The sequence below is a fragment of the Cucurbita pepo genome, chromosome LG08, assembly GCF_002806865.2.
Source record: "Cucurbita pepo subsp. pepo cultivar mu-cu-16 chromosome LG08, ASM280686v2, whole genome shotgun sequence".
Taxonomy (NCBI): Eukaryota; Viridiplantae; Streptophyta; class Magnoliopsida; order Cucurbitales; family Cucurbitaceae; genus Cucurbita; species Cucurbita pepo.
The window spans coordinates 9,748,374-9,766,655 of NC_036645.1; the positions used below are offsets into that span (position 1 = coordinate 9,748,374).

General features: G+C 39.2%; 4 protein-coding genes across 8 annotated transcripts; 1 reads left to right on the plus strand and 3 right to left on the minus strand.

The window, feature by feature from the left end:
- The first annotated feature begins 20 nt into the window (after nucleotides 1–20).
- On the plus strand, nucleotides 21–3,526 carry LOC111800261 (E3 ubiquitin-protein ligase At4g11680-like). Its single transcript, XM_023683875.1, has 4 exons — nucleotides 21–631; nucleotides 1,038–1,157; nucleotides 1,949–2,240; nucleotides 3,087–3,526. Exons 1-4 carry the CDS (start codon nucleotides 177–179, stop codon nucleotides 3,246–3,248), a joined length of 1,029 nt encoding a protein of 342 aa, XP_023539643.1. The 5' UTR covers nucleotides 21–176; the 3' UTR covers nucleotides 3,249–3,526.
- A 679-nt stretch (nucleotides 3,527–4,205) lies between these two features.
- LOC111800259 (alpha-L-arabinofuranosidase 1-like) lies at nucleotides 4,206–10,373 on the minus strand. 3 transcript variants are annotated; one of them, XM_023683869.1, is made up of 18 exons: nucleotides 10,180–10,373; nucleotides 9,803–10,055; nucleotides 9,242–9,426; nucleotides 9,115–9,169; nucleotides 8,758–8,969; nucleotides 8,380–8,501; nucleotides 8,158–8,305; nucleotides 6,940–7,155; nucleotides 6,809–6,854; nucleotides 6,673–6,725; nucleotides 6,446–6,590; nucleotides 6,253–6,371; nucleotides 6,093–6,164; nucleotides 5,919–6,022; nucleotides 5,771–5,827; nucleotides 5,490–5,685; nucleotides 5,250–5,396; nucleotides 4,206–4,619 (listed from the first exon to the last, which is right to left on the minus strand). In XM_023683869.1, the coding sequence occupies exons 3-18, from the start codon at nucleotides 9,422–9,424 to the stop codon at nucleotides 4,467–4,469; spliced, it is 2,028 nt and encodes a 675-aa protein (XP_023539637.1). In that variant the 5' UTR covers nucleotides 9,425–9,426; nucleotides 9,803–10,055; nucleotides 10,180–10,373; the 3' UTR covers nucleotides 4,206–4,466. The 3 variants fall into 3 exon arrangements, with proteins under 3 accessions (XP_023539637.1, XP_023539638.1, XP_023539636.1); XM_023683870.1 differs by lacking the exon at nucleotides 10,180–10,373 and having other exon boundaries at nucleotides 9,863–10,146; XM_023683868.1 differs by lacking the exon at nucleotides 10,180–10,373 and having other exon boundaries at nucleotides 9,803–10,146.
- Nucleotides 10,374–10,979: 606 nt separating this feature from the next.
- LOC111800260 (probable protein S-acyltransferase 4) lies at nucleotides 10,980–15,500 on the minus strand. Of its 3 annotated transcripts, none has more exons than XM_023683874.1 (7): nucleotides 15,438–15,500; nucleotides 14,822–14,913; nucleotides 14,278–14,466; nucleotides 12,979–13,287; nucleotides 12,608–12,829; nucleotides 11,952–12,496; nucleotides 10,980–11,279 (listed from the first exon to the last, which is right to left on the minus strand). In XM_023683874.1, exons 2-6 carry the CDS (start codon nucleotides 14,873–14,875, stop codon nucleotides 11,963–11,965), a joined length of 1,308 nt encoding a protein of 435 aa, XP_023539642.1. In that variant the 5' UTR covers nucleotides 14,876–14,913; nucleotides 15,438–15,500; the 3' UTR covers nucleotides 10,980–11,279; nucleotides 11,952–11,962. The 3 variants fall into 3 exon arrangements, with proteins under 3 accessions (XP_023539642.1, XP_023539639.1, XP_023539641.1); XM_023683871.1 differs by lacking the exon at nucleotides 15,438–15,500 and adding an exon at nucleotides 14,993–15,208; XM_023683873.1 differs by lacking the exon at nucleotides 15,438–15,500 and adding an exon at nucleotides 15,100–15,155.
- Nucleotides 15,501–16,280: 780 nt separating this feature from the next.
- LOC111800262 (probable aquaporin SIP2-1) lies at nucleotides 16,281–18,157 on the minus strand. Its single transcript, XM_023683876.1, has 3 exons — nucleotides 17,843–18,157; nucleotides 16,623–16,883; nucleotides 16,281–16,553 (listed from the first exon to the last, which is right to left on the minus strand). The coding sequence occupies exons 1-3, from the start codon at nucleotides 18,128–18,130 to the stop codon at nucleotides 16,389–16,391; spliced, it is 714 nt and encodes a 237-aa protein (XP_023539644.1). The 5' UTR covers nucleotides 18,131–18,157; the 3' UTR covers nucleotides 16,281–16,388.
- Nucleotides 18,158–18,282: the final 125 nt, after the last annotated feature.

An 18,282-nucleotide genomic window follows, 5' to 3' on the forward strand; every position in this document is an offset into this window, starting at 1 on the left:
CCCCCCCCGCCATCCCCGTCACCGCCACCAGAAAGCAAAAGCCATCGCTGTAGCTCACCAGTTGCCACCCGCCTCAGCTCCCACATTCTCTTTCTCTCTCTACACAACTACTTCACCAGCACCCATTCTCTCTCTCTCTCTCCCGAATTCTCTCTCAACTGGAGGCGGAGGTCATAATGGAAGAAGAGCGAGCACTCAGAAGCAGCGCCAATGGCGGTTCTTCTGTTCTTCGCTACCCCACTGTCAGCACCACTTTTACAATCCCTTTAACTCGCTACACTACCCGTTTGATTACCTCCGACCGCCACCGCGTCCTTTTGGCTGATTGCGCCGACCCTCGACCGGACGCTGAAGAAGATGATGATGACGAAGACGGCTCCAACGGATTCAATCACCGCTCCTTCTCCTACTCTATGCCCATTTTGGTTCTCGACGTTCTCTGGAATTTGGCCTTTGTTCTTGTCTCCATTGTTGTCCTCTTGTCCACGTTTCGTGAGCGCCCTTCCACCCCTTTGCGCCTTTGGATTTCTGGGTATGCCTTCCAATGTCTTCTGCACATTGGGTTTGTCTTCTTTGAGTACCAGAGGAGTATCCTGCATCATGGCTTTGAGGACCCTGCGGCTCATCGCAGGTAGGGAAAACAGTCTATTATGATTTCATTTCAGTGTTAGGGGAGGTTTTGTGCTCTTTGTTGGCTGTGGCTGTCTACATTGCTGACCTTTTTCCAATCCCCCCTGAATTTTGAGCTTGAAATTTGAAGATGGAGCCACTAATTTTTGCTTGTATGGTTTTTTGATGTGATGAGGGGATGGATAATTGAGCATGCATGTTCTAAGAAATAGATGGAAAGGGGAAAATGTAAATTCTTTATTCGGTGTTTATTTTCTTGATTTCATGTTTCATTCAACCTGTAATTAACTTCGCATCATCTTCTCAAATTTAGTCTTCAACTTACTTGACGAACACATAACAATATACAGATCTATAAGCTGTACCAGCAAGCTTTGGACTAATTTGTTTTATCTTTGTCCTTCTAGCATAATGAAAAGGTTGGAGTCAATGAATACAATGACATCGTCGGTCTGGTGGGTCTTCGGATTCTATTGGATTGTCATGGGTGGCCACGCACTTCTCCAAGATTCTCCCCGGCTTTATTGGTAAGGACTTTGCCTTTTGACATGTTTTCTGATGGAGAAATGGTGTCACTGGCAAATTTCATCTTCTTTGAAAGTTGTTTCAACTGCTATCTTTTGGTTGGTTTTGCCTTTGAATTAACTGAATGTGTTCACACTCTTCAATCTGGACTTTACTTTTTTCTTTTTAGCGAACTTTCAACAATGTCCTACAGAAACTGGTACTTTAAGTCATGGCTTTTCTAAATTAGGTTTCTTGTAATAATTGCATATCAGACTAAGCTGATGAGAGTTCGATCTCAAACAATTATACAAATGGCTATGCAAAACTTAAGGTATATCTTTAATATTCTGGTTCCAATCTCGATCATTCGGTTTTTTGTGGGTCGGTGGGTGGGTTCTAGATCCTTTTATTCTCCTCTCTCGTATGTGAGAGATATCTTACAAGACCGGTGTCAATTCGAAGAACGTTCTTGTTTTGCTACAAAAAGAACAGTGAAAAGGTACCAATGGTCCCTTGAGAAGTTGATAATGTTTCCAATACAATAATTGAACCTAAATCCTGTAAATAATAACCAGTGGATAGCAAGACAAGGAAAACTAAGTAAATGCATTAAATTTTGTTACATCTGCTTTCTTGATCCAATCTGATACTTTGTCAACAAATGTATTTGAATTTCTTTCAAACCGTAATTTTGAAACTTTTAGCTTTAATTGTGTTCACCTAAAGAAATCTTAGCTTTGATTTATTGTTGTTCGGATCATTTAGCCTCATTTGGAGCTTTGATGCTGAATATTTTTTGGGTCAATTGCAGGTTAACCGTGGTCTTTCTAGCATTTGACTTGTTCTTTATTCTCTTTTGTGTTGGGATGGCATTTGTTGTTTGCTTCTCTCTTTGTTGCTGCATTCCAATTGTAGCATTTGCATATGCCATGACTACCAGAGAAGGCGCCTCAGATGAGGATATCAGGACTCTTCCCAAGTATACATTTCGTCAAGCTCCGGTATTTGGGACATTTAACAAAGAACAAAAACCTGTCGGAGCAAGATTGGAGTTGGATAATGATCACCACATCAAAGAACTTGTTCTTCATCCAGAGGATTCTGTCAGCTACTTATCTTTTATTTCAAATCGTTAATATTTATATTCTATCTGGTTGATTGTTTATGATTCTATTACATCATTATTATCTCCTGCAAAAAGTCCCGGAAATTGCACGATTCAGATCTGCATGTGCATTACATATTATGTGCATGCAGTAGTTGATGATCATTCTAAAATTTTGTGCGTATTTTGATTCTGTTCTCAGCTAGAATGAAGAGTATGTATTCCTTCTTGAACCATGAAAGATCCATGGAACTTTAAAAAAGGCCAATCTGGGTTCAATAATTGGGAATCTTGGTTATAATAACTCAATTTCTTGACTGCCTGCATAGATGGAAACAGAAATATCCTTTTTGTAACATCCCAAGCTCACCGCTAGCAGATATTGTCCTCTTTGGGCTTTTCCTTTGGGCGTCCTCTCAAGGTTTTTAAAACGCGTCTGCTAGGGAGAGATTTTCACACCCTTGTAAAGAATGCTTCGTTCTCCTCTCCAACCGATATGGGATTTGACAATCCACCCCCCTTTGGGTCCCAACAACCTCGAACCCTTATAAAAAATGCTTCGTTCTCCTCCCGAACCAACATGGGATGTCAAACTTTTCTGGCTTATAGTAATGAGTAAAAATGTATATCAATATGGTTCTCTGTGTGCACAATAGTTAGTGATTCTATGACAGGATGTACTTTCTTCATGGTGTGCAAATTTTTGTTTCGTTTCTCTCACTGGAATGTTCATCCTGTCATTGCTTTTGAATCATGGTAGTCTTTTTCTTGTTGCATTTATGCTGTTTAGTTGAGAGTTTTCCCTAATTTGAAGCTGAGTATTCAAATATTTACTTTTGTGTAGGAATGTTGCATTTGCCTTTCACAATATGAAGACGGGACGGAGCTCTATACTCTTCCCTGCAACCACCATTTCCATTGTGGGTGCATTGGCAAATGGCTTCGGATAAAGGCAACCTGCCCGCTCTGCAAGTCTAATATCCATTGGGGCGATACATTGGTTTAACTATCGGAACGAGCAACAAATCCAGCTGAGAATTTGAAAGTTAGGATTTTCAATTTCAGGTCAGATGCTTGTTGATCTCTGTCAACTAATGCTTTTAGAAACAGGGAGGGTGGAGAGTAGGAATTTAGCTGATTCCAACCTTAGGGAGATGTTTAGTTTCCTTAAACCCCATCTGTGGACACAATTTAATCTGAAAATTTAACTTTATTTGTATGTAAATTGATAGGAAAAGGTCCTTGTGCCTCTAATTTAATCTGCTATATGTGAATTCTTCTGTGTCAGTTTACTGGCTACTCTGTTTTCAAGCCTCTCGTCATAATTGAAGAGGGAAAACATAGCAGTGTGGAGAAAAGTAACCATTTAAACCCACCTTTGCCCTCTCATAAACACACACTTGAAGTAGAAATCCTCTAGAATGTTGGCCAAAAAAATTAAAATGGCGATGATTTAGAACGTAGCAGTGATCAGATTAAGCCTAAGAAAGCAACATTCAGACAAGTTTGAACGATGATGACACAAAACCGTGGGATGATAGAATTGACTCTTAACAGCTTAAGGCTATTAGGGTGGATAGTTGTTGCAGTATCAAATCGATACAGCAAGTGGAAGACAGGATTGAAACAGATGCGTAAATAGCAACAGCTCTAGACAAGATCAAGCAGTATCTTTTAGTGGCGTTTTGGATATTGTGTTGCTTGGTAGGCCATGTTTTTCAAGAACTGGCATGATTCATGCCGCTTGGGAATTCCTCTTCTGGTTTGTTTTCAATGGACTGTATGTTAAAAACAATCCTTGTACATTGTTTTAAAAGTTCTAATTTAATTTCTTGTGTTAAGATAGGTTAATGTTAGGTTTAGCATGGTTGACAGCTGAATTTATTCAACTCTACAACCAACATGATCAAGCAAAGTGTTTTGGTCTTGAAAGATCAGTGTGTTTTCAAACTAAATCATTATCAAATGATACAAACAATCATCAAACGATATAAACAATCAGATGTTGTATTATGTAATTAGTATACTTATGTACAAGACGCTGTTATTGATATTAAATCATAGGCCATAGGCCACTGACCCCGACCCCCTCGACTCTGTACGATGAGAGCATGCTACATGCTTATTTCACTTTGGATCAAACTGTAAGGATAATAACACAGATCTCTTAACCTGTTCCATACATATGCATTCACTGTTTTGCTTATCAGCTTCATATGCAACTTCAGATAGCAGATGTTGAGAACTGATGATGGCTTCCAGGCATCCTGATAGTGTTGGATTCAATCAACAAGTCAAATGAAGTTATAGAATGTGATACGATAACAACGTCCATGTTTTCGGCAGCTGTGTTAAGCGAAGCTTTTAAGGGAAGGACCTGCCATTCAGAAACGCCACAAGTTAAAGCTTGAAGTGATAAGAGTTTCACCAAAGAATATGCTAATTAGCTATCTGAGTGTTAAAAATTGACATCCTAATTAGCTATCTGAGTGTTAAAAATTGACATCCTAATTAGCTATCTGAGTGTTAAAAATTGACATCCTGAGATCCCACCTCGCCTTGGAAGGAGAAAGAAACATTCTTTATAAGAGTGTAGAAACCTCTCCGTAGCAGACACATTTTAAAACCTTGAGGAGAAGCTCGAAAGGGAATGGTTGCAAAATCAGTTTCCTATCATGAAGCCAAGGGTCTTTGGTAGATACGCTACTGATGCATTAAACCTCACAACCTCCCACCCTTTCTCCAACAACTTCTTTGTAACGACCTAAGCCCACTGCTAACAAATATTGTCCTATTTGGGCTTCCCTTCCGAGCTTCTCCTCATGATTTTTAAAACGCGTATGCTAGGAGAGGTTTTCACACCCTTATAGAGAACCAATCGATATGGGATCTCACATTCTCATCCCTAAAAATACTTGCAGGATCTCACATTCTCATCCCTAAAAAACATGCAAGTACGTAGGTGTCAAATTTAGTACCGTCAACATTAAAAGGGTATATGAGTTACCTTCTTTGGGTTATTCAAGGAATTCTCATCCATTAAATTAGCAGAAGTAAGAACAGTCTGGGACGACCCAGATTTCCTAATGGAGTAGCCATTCAAATTATTTACAGATATCTTGAGATTCACGTTGTTGCTTCCAAAGTTAACAACCTGCAAAAGATCGATGTTTCACAATGATTACTTTTTAGTATGCCATGAAATACAAGTGAAAGCCCATATGGATATGCATACATACATACATACCTTGATTCTAAGATAGTAATTGTTATCATCCGCATTTTTCCATATAATGGAAGATGCGATTAGGGAAGAAGAATTAGCACCCAGTGTTGTATCAAGAAGAGTTGCTCCACTTGATGCGGCAAAAAATTGCTGCATCCAGTAGCTAGGAGTTCCATAAAGGTGCGATGAATTGAAGACAATAGCATCCGGATTCCACCTTTTGAAACAAAGTTTTCCATTTTAATGTATCAATCAATGATCATAATACTCATCACAGATGATGAGGCAAGACAAAGTGATACCTTCTGTCATTAGTGTTCACGAAAAGTGGTGCATAGCTAGCCATTTCAACAATATCACTGCAAAAAAAGAACAAAAACAAAATCTCAAAGTTTCTTTCCACCTAGTTTTTCGGAGCATCCATAGAAACATTTCAAGGTCTACCAAAACCTGTTCTTCTCAAGGCCGATGAGAAATCCAGCTTCAGCGATGGCTGCAAGGAGACTGCCTGTGCCAGCGTCTGAACCCGTCACCGCATACTCGCTCACAAAAGCCTGCAGAGAAACCGCAGAAGTTGGTTTGTATTCTCTTCTATATTTAGAGACAAAACGGAGAGAGGCATACCTTCGGACCAGTACGTGATGTTTTATCGAACTTATGAGCCATTGAAAACATTTGGTTGGCTGAGGTATATATCTAATCAAGGGAAAATTAGTATGATATCAATTTGTACATCCAGTCTGATTCAAACAATAACAATATGAAATCATAAAGAAAAAATTACATGAAAGTCATAGTAATCAGCTGGGTGATCCAACTTCACAGAAGATCCATCACAGTTTGAGATTATTTTGATGTCAGGATAGGCACGTTTTAGAGCATTGTAGATCTTGACATAGTTTCCTGCTCAAACTAAACTTGTTTACAAAAAAGGAAAAATTAAAACCTGTGAAGAAACTGAAGTTGTTAAAAGAAACCTCTGTAGTTCTTTTTGCCACAGTCCTCATTTCCAAGGGCGACATACTTTAAGTCGAAAGGTTGTGGATGTCCCATTGCAGCCCGAACAGAACCCCAAGTGGAATTAGGATCTCCTCTTGCAAACTCGATACTGTCGAGGGCTTCCTAAAATCATTACAACATGGTTAGAAAATCATTAAAATAGCTGCTCATAATTTAGGAGAAAATGAAATGATTGTGAGCTTACCTGCACAAACGGTGCGATATTGGAAGTGTCTACCTGATCTTGGTGGCTGATTCCTAAGAACATCAAACTAGATAATGAGCAGAAGAAAATAAATGAAAGGAGAAAGAAGATAAGGAAGATAACCATCATGGATTACCATTATTGAACACCCAAACTGGCGCAGCACCAAGATCTTCTGCCAGCTGCAAAGATGAGCTTAAGATATGATGAAATACACAACCAGTATTGAGGATGAGTATCAATACTAAAATTAAATACGACACTCACTTGGAGAAATTCAAAATAGCCGAGCCCATCATCAGTCCAGTACATCCAAACATCACCAAAGTGTCCAGGTCTCTGTTCCCATGGTCCAATGGTTTCTTTCCAGCGAAATGCATTTCTTAACCATTCACCTTCCACAAAGCATCCACCTGGAAATCTAATGAATCGGGGTTTCAAATCAGCCATCATTTGGACTAGATCATTTCGGAAGCCATGACCCTGCATAATGAGTGGTTACAACAGTAAGGAAAACCAATGTCGAAGCGTAATGCATATGAACCAATGTAAATGCATATGGACCATTTTGAATTGAGTTTCCAAATGGGGCAGTCGTGTTTATATCATCCTCAAAAGATACAAACTAATTAATGCAGTGTCTAAAGCCATAACCAAAAAACTATAGAGAAAATTATGCAAAGACCCAAACTCATGCAGTCCCATCAACTTGGTGAATAGTGTTGGATCAAACATTGTAATTCTCAACTTCAATCTTGAGTAACTTCTTTTAATAGAAAACCAAGAAGATAAAACACTTCCCGAAAACAAGAAGATTCACGATTCATAATAATTTCTAACATCTGCTACTTAACCAAAAAAAAAAAAAAAAAAAAAAAAAAAAAAAAAAANAAAAAACATTTTGATCGACCAGAAGTGCAACAACTCAAGTCCATCACTAGCAGATATTGTCCTTCTTGGGCTTTCTCTCTCGAACTTTCCCTCAAAGTTTTTAAAACGTATCTGCTAGGGAGAGGATTCCACACCCTTATAAAGCATGCTTCGTTCCCCTCTCCAATCGATGTGAGATCTCACAATTTACCCCTTTTCGGGGCCTAGCGTCCTCGCTAGCACTCGCTCCTCTCTCCAATCGATGTGGGATCTCACAATCCACCCCCTTTTGGGGCCCAACATCTTCACTGGCACACCGCCCGGAACCTGGCTCTAATACCATTTGTAACAGCCTAAGTCCATCGCTAGCAGATATTGTCCTCTTGGGCTTTCCCTTCCGGGTTTCCCCTCAAGGTTTTTACAACGCATCTGCTAGGGAGAGGTTTCCATACTCTCCCTCATAAAGCAGGCTCCATTCTCCTCTCCAACTGATGTGGGATCTCACGAAAAGTTTATATAACTAAATAAAATTAAAATTTACTTGTTAAAAAAAAGTTGTAGATTTAGCTAACTGATGCCTGATTTAAGCTACATAGACATATAGAGACAAAATACCTTGTATGTTTCCACAGGCATGGCAGATATTTGGTCAAACCATATTACTCCTTTTTTCGACGTTGTCAACTGAAGACGTGAATTATGATTAGTTTCTGTGGCAGTCAATAGAACCTCCATCTTTGACCAGTTCGACACATCAGAAGATCTACAAAGACAAGTAACCTATATTAAATTTTCATTCCAACAAGGAATTCTTTTGAAAAGTTCAGATAAGCTCACATGATGGATGCTGTTGCCAACTTTTTCAGCCCTCTTGAATCCGTGAGTGAAACGGACACATCAATTTCTCCCAAGGACCGAACAAAAAGAGTCACTTTGTATGCCTTTCCTTCTTCAATATTCTGAAAGAGAGAAAAATTTTAGAGTTAGAAAAGCAACCTCCCTAGTTTCCAGCAATTCTCAAGCATAAAAGGATGAAAAAGAAACTTCTTGTAACGGCCTAAGCCCACCGCTAGCAGATATTGTCCTCTTTGGGCTTTCCCTCAAAGTTTTTAAAACACGTCTACTAGGAAGAGGTTTCCACACCCTTATAAAGGGTGCTTCGTTCTCCGCCCCAACCGATGTGGGATCTCACATTTCTTCTGATAGAGAACTTACCATGCCCCAGAATCCAGGGTTGTAGATACCAACTTCTCCGGTTGGACAGACATTGTTATCCCTACTGTCACACAACACCTCCATACGCAGTGCCACCTTATTCCGATCAAAGCAGGACGATCGATCCGTTGAAACACTTATACTCGACTCATCTCCAATGATTGACCAAGGATAAATATTAGACGGAGTGTTTGGACCCCCAGCTTCAAATCCTGTGGATGAAAGATCATGATTATATCATCAGCAAAGCCTTCATCCATAAGGACCATAACATATACAGAATGGGATTCCACAGTTTCTTTATGCTATGTTCATCAGTGAGTAAAAAGAAAAAGGAATTGGGTTATCAGAGCTGACCCCTGTTGCTCACAAGCTCTGCCCATATTCCACCAGCGCCTGCATGATTAATTTCCTGTGAAACAAAACATAATATAGTAATTTCAGAAAGAAGACCTTGCAATTCAGAAAAAATATTCCAACCAACCTCAAAAAAGATTCCAAAAAGCGTGTCTGGAATCTGCCGTGCTGATGCTTCTGAAGCATTAACAACTAGCCGGATAGGCTGGACAGTGTCATCTCCAATGGCAAAGAAAGTACTAACAGAGACAGCCACAATACCGAAGCATAGCAAAACATAATATGAGACTTTACTAGAAGCCATTAACATTGCTGCATCCAACGTTATCAAAACCAAAAAAGGAAAATCAGAGAAGACTCATTACAAGTCAATAAGGGACAAAATCAATAGAGGACAACAAAACGAACAGTTTGTCCCTCCATCCATAGCTATACAAACACGTTGCCATTACACAACAAACAGGATAAATTATAGTATCTATTTTGGCAAAAAGAAAATAACAGTAACAAACAGGACCGATAGTGATAGATTAAGCGACTAGCTAATGAGACTTGATAGAACTGAAATCAGAGAAGACCCATTTCAAGGAAAATGCAAAACCCAATTCACAAGCAAACCCTATTCTCAACACGATCAGACGAACAGCCAACATAATCAGTTCAAATTCAACAGGAAAGAGTAATGAACCTGCTGGAGTTTTTCAGGACATGAAATTGAGTTCAATTTGATAAACTCGAGATGGGTTACCTCCTTAAAAAGGCTTTGATCATCCCAACTGAGAGAGTACCCTGTGTTTCCTTGCTTTCACGCAAAAATTTCGAAGGAGAGAGAAAACCCATCAGGGTGTGGAGTACAAGTAGAGCCCATCACCACTCCTACCAAGAATTGCTTCAATGGGCCCCCAACTCCGCGCAGTGACCTTGTGTAACGTAGGACGCAACTGTAATTTGTGGGTTAAATTAGGAGAAGGATGAAGGGCTTGTGTATCAGTGTAGAGAGAAAATGGCATTTAATTTGACCCCAACTTTTGCTTAAAGAAACAAAGATGAAAATGATGATTCTACCATTTTCGTTGAAGATGATGGTGTCAGCGATAACATTCCTATCCAAATGTCGCCATTTCTTTCGTTTTTATTTGCTTCAACGCCACGTCCCGTTCAGCATCAATAGTTTGGATCAAAGTGGATAAAACGCTTCCTGGTTTGGAATTGAGTGTAGATGGAAGATAGGGAAAGATTTGGGTTTTCACTGAAATCCGCCTCCTTTCATTGCAGTCATACTGTAACGCTCAAATCATTTCTGGAAAAGTTGTTTTTTTTTTACGGGAAGTTTATCCAATCCAACCTTAAATTCTGAACTTTCATCAACGCATATATAGAAATTTTGTTTTGGCTATTAACCTAAAACGAGCTCAATTGATTTTATTTTAGATTTTAAGAATTAAACTGAAAAAATTAAATTTATCATGAGCATTACTGTGGGATGTATTTGCTAGAAATTTTTTAAGCTGAAAAGGTATTTAATTATTCATCCAAATATATAATTTTGTTAATATGGTTTAGAGGTTTTTAATATCAGTCAACTTAAAGAATAATTTAATAGGTAAACAATAATAAAGGGGTGGGTCCTACATTTTCAACCTATCCATAACAAATATTGTGTTTAATAAATTCGCAGGATGGGAAGAATCAACTAGATATGAGTTCGAGTGACACTTCACTCCTAACCATAAATCATTCAATGATTCTTCAACATCAGTCGGTTCGAACCCGTTTACAAGGTGAAGGAGAAGGTGTGCGACCGAGAGGGAGAAGAAGGAAAGAACCAAGACGTCTACAGCCCAAGTGGTAAAAGAAAAAAGTGGTAAAAGAAATAGAAGAATAGATGGATCAGTGTGTGAATAGAATCTGAAAGTGGCATGTGGAATTTGGGCTTTATTTTAAAGCCACTTTGGATACATGAAAACGTAAAGCAACCAACAGGTTTAACAACGAAACAAAAAATTCCTCACCCACCACAATAAGCTTCTGATATCCTCTACATTTCGCTTACCTAATCTACAGCCCAATCTTTCTTAACCCAATATTCCTCCCTGCTTCTAATGACAACAGGAAGCGTTTACAGCTGCATGTTGCTCTTCTCTGCCTCCCCAGAAAAATGGGACCTGTTCCACCAAAATTTTTGTACACAACTTTCATGAACATATAGACATGTACGTGTTAGATGAAGTCCAGGAAATGTCTAAACAATGATCATGTGAATATATAAGTTGAATCATATAAAATGATTTCGACTACGGCTTTTAATTCTGTCAAAAGATGACTTAACAATAGAGTAAATGAAGCAAACTTGAGCATAGCTCAACTTGTTAAAGCATATAACTTTAATGCCCAAGATTTAGATTAGGATTTGGAATCCAGATTCGGCACCCAATTGCCTCAACATTCTCCTGCATCCCTTACAAAATGACCACATTACCTACTCGTCTTAAACTAATTCTAATAGTAAAGACTATCCCCATAAACCAATACAGATATTTTTAGTATGTTTTGTCCTCATTCACACACTTAACTTTGGTTTCTTATAATTGAGTCAGTGAAGATGCGTCTTGCTGGTATAGATCATAATTATCAATTCTTTTAAACCTTTCTTAAACATAACTTCATATCCTTTGGATCATTCTCAATCAGATTTGGTCTCAGTCCATTCATGCATTCCTTCTCTACCGACCGTCACATACATCTTGGTGATGGTCTAAATGATCATATAAAAAATGACACAAGGAACCTCATGTAAATCAACAACAAGAAACTTATTAATGTGTTCAATAGTATACCTTTTTAACGCCTAAAACTTGGAAGCTTCAACTTGAGGTGAGTCATTGGCATCCTTCGTCTCATCTGTGTTAACCCCACCAGGGATGGAACTTTCTACGGCTACTTCATCACTATCTTCCATTGATAATTCTAGCTGAGGATCAGGTATTCCATCACTGCCACCTTCTTCAAGTTCCTCTGCCTCTCGGTCAAGACGAAACAGTGGATCAACATGAGGTCTTTCTCCTTCTACCATCATTTTCAGATCATCTTCCAGGTCGTCCACGTATTCGAATCTCCTCAATATGTCAGGAGTTGGGAACGTCTCATCCTCCAAATATTTAGTACCCCTTTCCATATCAAGTTTCTCCTTCGAGCTAAAAATACCTTCTTCAAGATAAGGAGTAACGCCCATCATCATGTCATCCTCCTCAACAATGGATCGGAACTTATGCGATGACGGTGGAATTTTCGAGAAAAATACTTCTCCGACGTTCTTCATCGTTCCTTTATTATATGGATTCTCCTTCTTGTCGTACCGATACCGGAAATTCTCATAGGTAGTCTGCATTAGAATGACTTTATTAGGATAAGCAAGCAAGTATAGTATTAAACACTAAAATACTATTTGTATGTATAAATTGTGAATTGAAGTGGGTGAGTATAAGAAAACTGCCTGATTTGTGAGTACAAGATAAGAATGGAATACGGAAAGGCCACCAACGAACCAAAAGGCAATGAAACAATACACTACTAGAATATCTGAAAGGATGTCTTTGGACACAGCCTTGAAAAAGGCTTCTTGATGATGAATAAGGATGGACAACGAAAACGACAACACGTATAAACACAAGATTGTCGAGGTCGTTATGAACATGAAGAAGAACCGATAATTACGCTGCAACAGTAACAACAATGGATCTAATAGTTAGAATTCAACAAAATAAATGAAATGAAATGAAACCTCCAAGTGCTTTCAGAATTATGCTAACAAAATTTGAGGCAAAGTTTAATAAGAAGATTGGTTTAAGTATATGAATATCTTACTATTCCAATGCACTGCCCAACCCATGGGCAGTGATGATCAAATCTCTGAACACAATTGTTGCATATGGAACAATGAGATGCACGAGGAGGGCGATAAAATAAACAAGTGTCACAGTACTTGACTTTTACTGTATGACCATTTATAGTCACATCTTTAATCCGAGGGATTTTTAGATGTGGGGTTCTTCCATTGATCCATTCCATGGATGGTGTATTCATGTCATCTAATTCATCTGACTCAAGAGGCCTTGAATTTCGAGGCAGTATTCCAGGATCTCTACTAGAAGTCACGAACAGAAATATCAAATCCTGCACATAGTTTACTTCCCATGTGATTTTCTGATTCAAACAAAAACTGCATTAAGGATAATGAAAATGCACTGATTTTATCCTAAATTTCTCATCAGCCTTTAGTGTGAGTTTAGAATGACTAGTAAGTGAAAAATGAAGCACGCTTTCAATAAGCATTTTGAGAATACTTTGAGAAGAGTGTTAATCAAGAGTAGCCGATATACATCGCTCAGCTTTAGAGTTTATTATGCTGTCAATAATCATACCGCCCAAGCCCACCTCTAGCCAATATTGTCCGCATTGGTCTGTTACGTATCGTCGTCAGCCTCACAGTTTTAGAATGCGTCTACTAAGGAGAGGTTTCCACACCCTTATAAGGAATGTTTCGTTCCTTCTCCAATTGATATGGGATCTCACAATCCACTTCCCTTGGGGGACCAGCGTCCTCGCTTACACATTGTTGGGTGCCTGCTCTGATACCATTAGTAAAACCTCAAGCCCACCACTAGCAAATATTGTCCGCTTTAACCCGTTACGTATCGCCGTCAGCCTTACGGTTATAAAACATGTATGCTAGGGAAAAGTTTTCACACCCTTATAAGTAATGTTTCGTTCCCCTCTCAACCAATATGGGAAAATCCACCCCCTTGGAAGCCAGTGTACTCGCTAGCACACCGCTCGATGCTTGGCTCTGATACCATTAGTAACAGCTTAAGCCCACCACTAACAAATATTGTCCGCTTTGACCCGTTACGTATCGCCGTCAACCTCACAATTCTAAAACGCGTCTGCTAGGGAGCGGTTTCCACACCTTTATCATGATGGATCCACACCTTTATCATGATGGATCTCACAAAAAAACTTGAAGGATGAACTACAGATAACCATGGAAGGAAATATTCTATACAGTCTCATCTCTATAGTTTTCTTTCGTTCTTTCAAGCTCTTACACACTAATTGCATAGACCACCTTACTAAGAAGACGGGCACAAACAAATTAAAACTCACCAGAAAAGTGAGGGCGAGACCTCCAAATAATACAGGATACCAACGAGCGTTCCCAGGTGGTTCAACATCATGGATCTTCAAATATATCTTTACGCAGAAAGCAACTGCAGGACCAGCAATAAGACATATGGAGAGAATCAGAGATGATACGTCAGGGCCAAATATCAATCTCCCACCACAGAAAAATCTCTGAGAAGACACAAGAAACGAAGTATCATCCATTTGAGTAATATTACATGAATAAACAAATAATGTATGATATGATATCTGTTCACGAAATACAGAAGAATTCTACTAGTTCTTTATATTCAGATGAATATCATACAAAGCAGAAACACTCACAGATACAACTTAGATTTTCCTTCAACGATCTAAGCTCATAAACAGAGTCATCAAGTTGAACTTGAACAAAATGAATCGATCGTAAACAAAGAAAGAAACAATGGCACTGATAGATACATCAAACACTATCTCAAATCCCAAATGTTGAATCAAATGAATTCAAAACAAACCCATCAAGCAAAACAAAAGGGTAAGAACGCACATTACTTCCCCTCCAAACTTGGTAAAGTCTTAAGAGGTTGTTCGGCGTGGCCATACCGAGTCCGGTGAACGATCCACCCAACTCGGAGAATCCTGTACCCAAAACACAGTAAGAACAAAACACAAACCCTTATTCGTTCACCAAAAAAGCCATCGATTAAAACAGACGAACCCCCAAATCAAGAACCGATTCAAAAGACGATTCAAGAAATCAGAAACATCCCCTTCAACGGTAAGATCTTTTTCAACACACAAAACGAAACTAAACTACGTGCGTACACATGAGAAGAAAAATAAACGTTGAATCTTAAAGCGCAGAAACGATGGAGGAAGGTTCGGAGGGTTTTCGATCAAAAGCCAGCTGAGGCTCTCTGGGTCTGCTCGTGGAAAAAATGGGTTGCAGAAATTGGAAGAAGAAGAAGGAGTAACCCAAGAGAAAGGTTCGTCTCTGTGTGTTGTGAAAACGATGAAATGGGTTTGATGGCATTGATGTGTTAGGCGGCAGTTTCAATTTCCCGCGGCATTCGCGCCCGACGCACCCAACATTCTTTGTCGATTGGAAATGGAAAGTGCGTAAAAATAATAATGGAAATTTTGGGAGCTTTCAACTTCGCTACCTCCAATCCAACTCCATCGTTCTATCCATGAAACGTGTTGTCACATACTCAACCTCCTTTCTTTCTTTAATGTCTTTCCAATCAAATTCTTATTTCACGGGATTAACTTCATGTTGGTTGCTTCATTGTCAAGTCATCTCAAATTCCATATCTTTTTTTACCTTTTTTTTTCTGTTGGAAATAGATGGGAAATTTATTTAGTTCATTGCCGNTAATTTGTACTTAACCAACTTCTAGTTTTTATTTTCACATATATATTTTTTTTTCATATCTCAATAGAATTAGATGGTCAATTATAATTGAAGTATACGATATAATTACCATAGTAAACGAAAATTTTGACCGAAGTGTAAAAAATGCTTAATCGTCAGCTAGCTCTTCCCCTTTTCCGGCTCATTCATTATGCAAGCAAGCAGTGGTTCAACGCTACACACCTTTTGCATCAATTCCTTCCCTGTTTCGAGTCTCACTCCAACCTATTCCTACCGTCGAACGATAGAGAGCATATAGTTATTTGTTCATCCCTAGATCATATGGTTTCTTACTAAATTAGTTTATGAAAAAAATGGGTCGCTTCATGCATGTTTCAGATTGTGGCTACAAACAACGCATGAACATGAAATCATAACCCTACTATTTGTTTATGGTTATATCAAGATATAATATGTCCCAGACCAACATAGGTCCTTTTAATGTCTTTTTAGGAAGTGCATTTCTTTAGTACAAATGGTAAGCTACCAATTCTTTTAAGTTTTTCTCGACCATTAATTCATATATTCAATAACACTTTCATTTAAATGTAATATCGATTCATTAATGTAGTCATTTTTCACAGGAGCATCATATGACTAAGAAGATCTGATAGGATCTGATACATTAGTAAGAGTGGCAACTTTTCTTGCCACGACAGAGCACCATGGAGACCTACCCGACCTACTTCACGATGTTCAATCATTCAGATTTCTTCTTCGTGTTCACTTTCTCCTCGTTTGGTTGTCGAAATAGTAACTTAAACGTCCACACCGCAAGTATGGTTCCTTGAATTGGAGCAATCCAGTATACAAAAAGGTGTTCTTTGGTTATATGTTCCCCACGAGCATACGCCCATCCTATTACCTATGGAGAAAAGTTGAAAAGGATTAATGCGTGATATTGTTTGAATGAAATACGAGTATTGAGACTTACAGAGGCAGGGTTCATGCAGCCACCGGTTAAGTCAGAACCAAGAATCTGAAGAGTTAACTTGGAGCAGCTGGAGATCCATGTCTTCATGAAGAAATTTCCTGGGAGTGTCGTGGACAGTCCAAGCGAGATTAGGACAATGCCGTATGTTAACAATCCTTCTGTGAGAGCACCGTGATGGATGCCAACGTTCAAATGAGGCCCTCGTCCTGCTTCAGGGATTGTCTGGATAATCAGCCTAACACCACTAATGGCTCCAAGTACCTGAAGAGGTAAGCCAGAAACATCATCATCTGTTATTCTTCTTCACATTTCCATCCATTCTAACGTACAAACCGCTAGTTAATGTTGTCCATTTTGGCCCACTATGTACTACCATCAGTTTCATGGTTCTAAAACGCAAGAAGTTTTCACACCCTTCTAAGAAATGTTTTGTTCTCCTCTTCAACCGCTCACAACCCACCTTCCTTCGGTGCCTAACGTCCTCGGTGGCACACCGTCCGGTGCGTGACTCTAATACTAGATGTAACAGCCCAAGCAGCCTACTGCAAGCACATATTGTCCTCTTTAAGCTTTTTCCTTTCGGACTTCCCTTCAAGGTTTTTAAAACGCGTCTGTCATTCGACGGTACGAAACACTGGTTGGAGTAGAGTTACATCCTCTTTATTGTAGACGCGTTTTAAAACCGTGAGACTAATGATAATATGTAATAGGGCAAAACAGTGGGCTTGAGTTCTTATAAATGGTATCAGAGCCAAACAAGCCGGTGTGCTAGCAAGGATGTTGGGCCCTGAAGAGGGTGGATTGTGAGGTCCCACGTCGGTTGGAGAGGAGAATGATGAAAACCTCTCCCTAGCATACGCGTTTTAAAACTGTGAGGCTAACAACAATACGTAACGGGCCAAAACGAACAATATCAACTAGCGGTGGTCTTGGGGCGTGCAAGATCTTTCAAAGAACAGGGGTGATAAAGACGACAATAATGAAGGGAAAGGGGACTATTCCCCTCCCAACCATCCTCCCACACAGAAGAAAAACGACCAAACCATTCCCAAAATCTTGGAGAACATCAGGAAACCAGTCCCTTTTAAGCATAAGATCATGTTTTTTTTTTCTTTCATGCAATGCAAATGCAGTAAGTTTAAGCCTGTGAGAATAATCAAGATAACCACCATAGAACCCAGACAAAGTTTAACAGATACAAAACGCAAGGGGAAAAGAACCTGAGCAGGGATTCTGGCACCAGCAAGGAAGAGAAAGCTACTGGAATCCCCAGAAAAAGCATCAGACAAGATGTTAAGAGGATTATAAGAAGCCCCATTCCAAATTTTCGACAAAAACGCAAACACAAACATGTTGAGAATCGAAAAGGAAGCCTTCACAATCTCACCGACCGGATCATTTCCAAATCCCAATGTCCCAAAAACAAAGATCTTAATCAAAGTTCCCGACCATACCCACATAAAAGCCAGCACAAAATCCAACACAAGCAATCGAGCCCCACAAGTCATCCTTCAAAATGAGATCTTTTGGTGTTTTTTCTTTGACCCTTCCCTCCATCCCTCCTCTGGATCGATATAAAAGCGCTCAAGGTGGTCGATGATGTTTGATTGGACATGGCCGATTTTAGTAATGTCTGAACGTCCTACGTTCTATTTTAATG